Source organism: Tachyglossus aculeatus, unplaced genomic scaffold, assembly GCF_015852505.1.
Source record: "Tachyglossus aculeatus isolate mTacAcu1 unplaced genomic scaffold, mTacAcu1.pri scaffold_143_arrow_ctg1, whole genome shotgun sequence".
Classification (NCBI taxonomy): Eukaryota; Metazoa; Chordata; class Mammalia; order Monotremata; family Tachyglossidae; genus Tachyglossus; species Tachyglossus aculeatus.
The window spans coordinates 743,612-750,345 of record NW_024044867.1 but is presented as its reverse complement, the minus strand read 5'-3'; the positions used below and the strand labels follow the sequence as shown (position 1 = coordinate 750,345).

At 46.3% G+C, this 6,734-nt stretch overlaps 1 protein-coding gene across 1 annotated transcript; it reads left to right on the top strand.

Moving 5' to 3' along the window:
• Window positions 1-528: 528 nt before the first annotated feature.
• LOC119923088 (olfactory receptor 14A2-like) lies at window positions 529-5,788 on the top strand. Its single transcript, XM_038742638.1, has 7 exons — window positions 529-1,467; window positions 2,968-2,983; window positions 3,634-3,687; window positions 4,525-4,533; window positions 4,840-4,915; window positions 5,409-5,463; window positions 5,762-5,788. Exons 1-7 carry the CDS (start codon window positions 529-531, stop codon window positions 5,786-5,788), a joined length of 1,176 nt encoding a protein of 391 aa, XP_038598566.1.
• The last annotated feature ends 946 nt before the right edge of the window (window positions 5,789-6,734 follow it).

The window sequence follows — 6,734 nt, the reverse complement described above, 5'->3', positions numbered from 1 at the left end:
ATCTTGAAGAGACTCCTTTTTGTCCACTCCTAAAATCAGGGGTAGGGGTAATTGTGAATAAAAACCTCCTCCACTTCTCATTATTCTCCTGGACAACACACCATTCTCCATCACTCACAATTAGTGTTGCAGAGAAGGGGACTCTGACCATTGGGTGCTCAATAAATACCATTATTACTACCGCTACTACTATTTCCACAACTACTATTACTACTACTTGCTTGAACTACTGCTTTTGCTGCTATTACTGCTATTATTTCTACAACTACTTTTCTGTCTTACATCCTTATCATTTTGTCCCCACTTGCAGCATTATTTTGCTAACACTTCTTTGGGAGTCCCCTGTAATTATGTGGAAGCAATTTTCCCAATTTTCTAGGTCATTTTGTAATCAACAACTGTCAATGTGCCATCAGCTGCCCCTCTCATAGAATTACTGGCAAATTTCCTATTGATTTCTTCACCCCATCAGTATCTTTAAATTTGATCCTTCCTTTGTCCTATGCAGAGATTCAACATCATTTCCCAATGACAAACTTCTCCATGGTGACTGAATTTCTCCTCCGGGGGTTCTCCGATGTCTGGGAGCTGCAGCTGGTCCATGCCGTGCTGTTCCTCTTGGTCTACTTGGCAACCCTGACAGGGAATCTCCTCATCATCACCGTCACCACCCTTGACCGGCACCTCCACACCCCCATGTACTTCTTTCTTAAGAACCTGTCCATCCTCGACCTCTGCCTCATCTCCACCACCGTCCCCAAGTCCGTCCACAACTCCCTGACCGACAACAGCTCCATCTCCTTCCTTGGCTGTGCCGCACAGCTCTTGCTGTGGGTCCTGTTTGCCAGTTCAGAGATTTTTGTCCTCACGGCGATGTCCTATGACCGCTATGCTGCTATCTGCTATCCCCTGCGCTATGAGGTCATGATGAGCAGAGGGGTCTGTGTGAAAATGGTGGCAGCTTCCTGGCTCATAGGGAGCGTGTTTGGCTTCATGCTTTCGGCTTCCACGTTCTCCCTGCCTTTCTATGGGTCCAATGCTGTCCCACAGTTCTTCTGCGACGTCCCCTCCCTGCTGCAGATTTCCTGCTCTGAGGACCACAGTGCCATCGATGTGAGTGTGACTGCTGGGGTAGCGTTAGCTGTCATCTGCTTCATTTATATTACCCTCTCCTATGTGCGCATCTTCTCCGCCGTGCTGAGGATGCCGTCCACGGAGGGCCGGGCCAAAGCCTTCTCCACCTGTCTGCCGCACCTCATGGTGGTGACCTTGTTCATAGGGAATGGTGCCTTTGCCTATCTCAAACCACCCTCAGACTCCCCCTCAGTGCTGGACCTGCTCGTGTCCATGTTGTACACCATGGTGCCCCCAGCCCTGAACCCTCTCATCTACAGCCTGAGGAACAGGGACATGAAGGCTGCCCTGAGAAGGACCCTAAAGGGAAGACTCCTTCGCTCTCCCTTCTGGGTTAAAATGTCTGCTTCCTTTCTCTCGTATTCCCCTCCTTAATCAGAGGGAATCTCCAGTGGCATATGCATCTATAGAGCTGTCCTTCTTGTCTGAAGTCTCGACAGTGAGGGATTTCAATGTGTGCAAGAGTAACGAACAAACACTTCTTAAGGAGGGGTGGGTACCCAGCCTTACAGAACTTATTTGCATACCCATACTTTATTTATATTTATATCAATGTCTGACCAATCCCCCGACCCTAGACTGTGGCCCAATTGTGGGCAGGCGACATGTCTACAAACTCTGTTGTACTCTCCCAAGCACTCTGTACAGTGCTCTGCACACAGTAAGTGCACGATGAATATCACTAATTGATTAAGTGTTATGGCTCAGGCAAGCATAACTTTCACCGGGACAGATATTCAATCAATCAATAGTATTGATTTACTACCTACTCTGTAAAAATAACTTGGGAGAGTGTGTGCCTCAGAGAAATCCAGACTTCACTTACCCCAACTCACTGACCGTGACTTTCCAGATCTTCCCCGACCCCTGGGTTCATTCTGGTGCCTCTTTCACCTGCTAAGTGACCAGTCCCTTAAAGGGCGGACACAAATTTCCAAGCTCAGTCAAGGGCTGAGAGTCATTCCCGGAACTGCATATCTTGCCAGCGGAAGGCACAGCTCTTTGGTCCACTTCTGACAATTTGTGCAGATATAGGAAGTGCTGTGTATTGCCATATGACCTTGGCAGAATTTAGGTTCAACATAGATGTTATCTGGGCTAGTGCAGGGTTTTGTTTCGGCATAATCCTTAATTAACTCTTTGAATTAAGATATTAATCCTAAACTTAACTTTAACCAGAACCCACATCCTTATATTACCCCTTACCCTAATCCTAACTAAAAACTTAACCCAAACCTGAACCCTAACCCTAACCCTAGCCCTAACCCATTATATTTCCCTTAGAATCCCCTGCGTGGTTGCACCCCACAGTGGTCTTCCCTGGCTGTTCACCCTTATGGAACACTGCTTCTCTGGCAGAGAACAGCTCTCCACAATTCAGCGCTTCAGGTGGGGTTTGCCAACTCCAGATTCTGCAGGGCATTTCTGGGGGTCAACATGTCTTATAGCTGTCGGTCAACATTGGTGTTTATTTGGTATCAATTAATTAAATGGTGATGTGTATCGAGTCCCTGCTGAGAGTGGGAAACTAATTGAAGAAATGGGAATAGTGCAACAGAACAAGACAAGTGGTCACTGCCTTCAAGGAGCTTTCAAACCAGTGAAGATCTGGGCAACCCAACAGCAGATCAATAACTTGCATTGGTTGCACTTCGACTGAGTGTGAAGGTCTGTGGTGAGCCTGTAAGGAGAGCACGATTTTAGCAAGCGTGAGTTGGAGTCCAAAGGCCCAGCCCCACAGATTATTTCTCCTTCCTCAGGAGGAAGAGTCATATACTTTGAAAGGGGACAGGGTCATTGATTGGAAGGAAGCCAGTTGTTTCCGCACCCCAGTTTGATAAAGTGTCCCGTCAGGAGGACCTGGTTACAAAACCGAGTTACAAGACGACAAAGCAAAGGCTGCACCCTACTCCTCCTCAAGCCAGGGATTTCTGGTCCCTGTAGTTCCTTCCCATCACCCCTATCTCAGAACCCCTCAACCTCCTGCCCTGCCCATATTTATCCACCCACACTGCTTGGGGAGGAGGGTTCTTAGGGGGAATACCCAGACATTCCTAACTCTCATTAGATTTGCACTGCATAGGCATCAGAAAATACAATTGATTGATTCTTGGCTGAGTGGAAAGAGCATGGGCTTGGGAGTCAGAGGACATGGGTTCTAATCCCGGCTCTGCCACTTGTCTGCTGTGTGACCTTGGGCAAGCCACTTAACCTCTCTGTGCCTCAGTTACCTCTTCTATAAAATGTGGATTAAGACTGGAATCCCCACGTGGGACAATCTACTCACCTTGTATCTACCCCAGTGCTTGGTACATAGTAAGTGATTAACAAATACCATTATTATTGTTGTTATTATTGCTATTATTTTATCAACAGATTGATTGTCTGAGGTTGTGAATGAGATGAAGCTAAAACCACAGTTGACCAGAATATCATTAACAAAGAGGGCCTCTGGGATGTTGGAACATAGATGCTATTGTTTCCATGGGAACCTTGCAGGTCAGCAGCCCAACAGCTACATGGACCTCATGTCCACGGGGACTCAGGAACCCTGTGAAGGGAGAGTTCTCACATCATCCAGGTCCATGAGGTCCCTCTGTGGAGCTCTGAGCTTGTCCTCTAGGGATTCCCCTCAGAGCAGCAGTTGCTTTATCTACAGGGATGGGGAACCATCTAAAGAGCATCTCGGTATCAGCAGGAGAGCAGAGAAGGGCTGAGAGCCACACTTTCCCTTCATGGTCAGTACCACCAAGGAGCCCGAGGGGTACAGGGACCATCCTGGACTGACAACCCCACACTGCCCAGGTGACTGTAACCAGGGTGGGAAGGGACCAGGAGTTCAATGTGAGAGAAGGGCCACTCCGGGGAGACAGAAGCACATGAGGTTTTAGTTTGGGCTGGGGCACTGTCTCCCTTGGTATTGTGCTGCACTCCTGGCCAACATTTTGCTCATTGCACTCCTTACCCAGGGGGCACAAGGTGGCTAAGGATGAGGGTGTGTGAGTCACATTGCAGATGCCACTCACACTATAACGGATTCCCACATACAAAATCTCAGGCTCGAAGTCTACAGAGTGAGATCTGCCTGACATTCCCATGGAACACTTCTCCATCGCCGTCATCATTATCAGCAGCAGCAGCAGCAGCAGCAAATATTGTACTTTTTGGGGTAAGGGAGTGCGTGGATTCTCAATCAGATTGTTTGTGTAGGTGTGAAAAAAATCAATCACTGGTATTTATTGTGTGCTTAGTGCAGGCATAGCCCCACACTATGTTCTTGGGAGAATACAGTACAGTAGTGTAGATTGATATGATACCTGTCCATAAAGAGCCTATGGACTAGAGGGGAAGCCTCTGTTGGAGCTAACGGTTTATGTGGGTGTGTTATAGGTGTTTTGGGTGGGGGTAGGGGTCCTAGTTCTGTATGTTTGGGGGAGTGGGTGCACGTGGAGTTCCCATTGCATGAGTTTACTTTTCATTCATTCAATTGTATTTATTGAGTGCTTACTGTGTGCAGAGCACTGTACTATGCGCTTGGGAAGTACAAGTTGGCAACATATAGAGACGGTCCCTACCCAACAACGGGCTCACAGTCCAGAACTACTCACAACTTGAGTAGTTGTGATTCCCACTGGGCCTTCCACCACTCACTCTGCTTGTCAAAATATCCCAGTCAGCATTGCAAGTCATCCCATTCTATCACAGACTTTGTGTCCTATGTCACCATGGAGCAAATTGAAAAGGAGCCCTCCCCACCCCCCGCCCCCCTTGGGGCACCATGGTGCCCCTAGGTCTTGCTCCATTTATAACGGCTGGACCTGGATTCTAATCCTGGCTCTGTCACATGTCTGCTGTACGACCTTGGACGAGTCACTTAACTTCTCTCCACCTCAGTTACCTAATCTGTAAAATGGGGATTAAGTCTTACTCCCTCCTACTTAAACTCTGAGCCCCATGTGGGATGGGGACTGTGTCCAAACTGATTAATTTATATATACCCCAGTGCTTAGAGCAGTGTTTGGCACATAGTAAGTGCTTAACAAGTACCATTATTTATTTTATTTTTTTATTCAGTCCAAAACCGAGTTGTATGGAGGGCTTTGGGGTGAATCTAAGAGAGGAGGCTTCTTTAAGTTGGAGGAGGATCCACTGACATTTAAATTCCCCAGTGGGTGCAAGAATGAGGTATCCCTCAATCAGTAAGACTTGCTCTTGAATTGTTTATGAAGTAGCAGTGATGGTTTGCAGTGAACTATTCTCACTCTCCAGTCTAGCCCCGCTGTAGCCAACAGCACACCCTGCAAGACAGTTGATAAAGATGGCAGCAGAGTGGGGTGGCACAGAAAAGCAGGATCATCCTCTCAATAACAGGCCCTGTCGTATCCTCAACCAGTCTATAAGTGGTTGTTGGGACACACTCACATCTGCTTTATTTATTATTTATTTGTTGGGATTTTCAAAATGCAGAAAGAAGAGTTGGTGTCAGGGAAAGACATGGTTATCTAGTTATGGTATTTTTAAGTACTTCCTACATGCCAAGCACTGCGCTAAATGGTGGGGAACCTGCCTTTCAAGGGAGTGTTCTGATCAACTCTTCCTAATTTTGCCTTTCTCTTTGTCTTAACAGGCAAAGAATTCTGCAGAACTTGGCTAACTGAATTTCTCCTTCTTGTATCTTGGGAGGTAGTCTGGAGGGGAGGATAGATGAGAATCTTCTCCCATCAACTCCAAGGGAAGAAGTGCATCTCAGCATAAGGAGAGATAAATAGTTGTGGTAGGAGTAATAACATTTACTGCATGCCCACGTAGAACAGTGCACTCTATCAATCAATCAACAGTATTTATTGAGTGATTACTGTGTGCCAAGCACTGAACAAGGAACAAGATACAACAGAGTTTGTTGACATGTTCCCTGCCCATAAGGAGATTAACCAACCAAATTCCAAATTGACATATTCTCTGCCCACAAGTATTTAAGCATTTAAGTAGTTACATAACTATCTAAATAAGTACATATGTGTTATATGGGTGCTACGGAGGTTTTAATAAGCTCATTCATGCCAGAATTATCTGAAGTGATCGTATGGTTTCGAGTGCTGGGAAATTAATCTAGAGAAGCTCGTAGGAATTTCAGCAGGGCTCTGAATGTGTGGAGAGCTGTGGTTTATCTGATTGGGAAGGGAGGTGCCCGAGCAAAACGTGGAAACAGGAAAGTCAAGGGTGAGTTACAACTAGAAGGATGGCTTGGGAGCGCTGAAGATGGATTGAATAGAGGATGATGATGATGATGACTGTGGTATTTATTAAGCACTTACTATGTGCCGGGCACCGTACTAAGCTCCGGAAAAGTGTGGTGAGGCTAGGCGGTAGAGAGCCTTGAAGCCAATTGTGGGGAGTTTTTGTTTCATCTGAAAAGACACGTATAGTCAGTGGAGGGTTTTGAGGAGAGGAGAGATGTAGTCTGAGAGATGCTTTAGGAAATAGTTAAATAAGTTACTCTCTCTCTCTCTCTCTCTCTCTGTATATATACATATATATATATATATATGTGTGTGTGTGTGTGTTTACGATTTTCAGTATGTGTGTGTATGTGTAAGCAA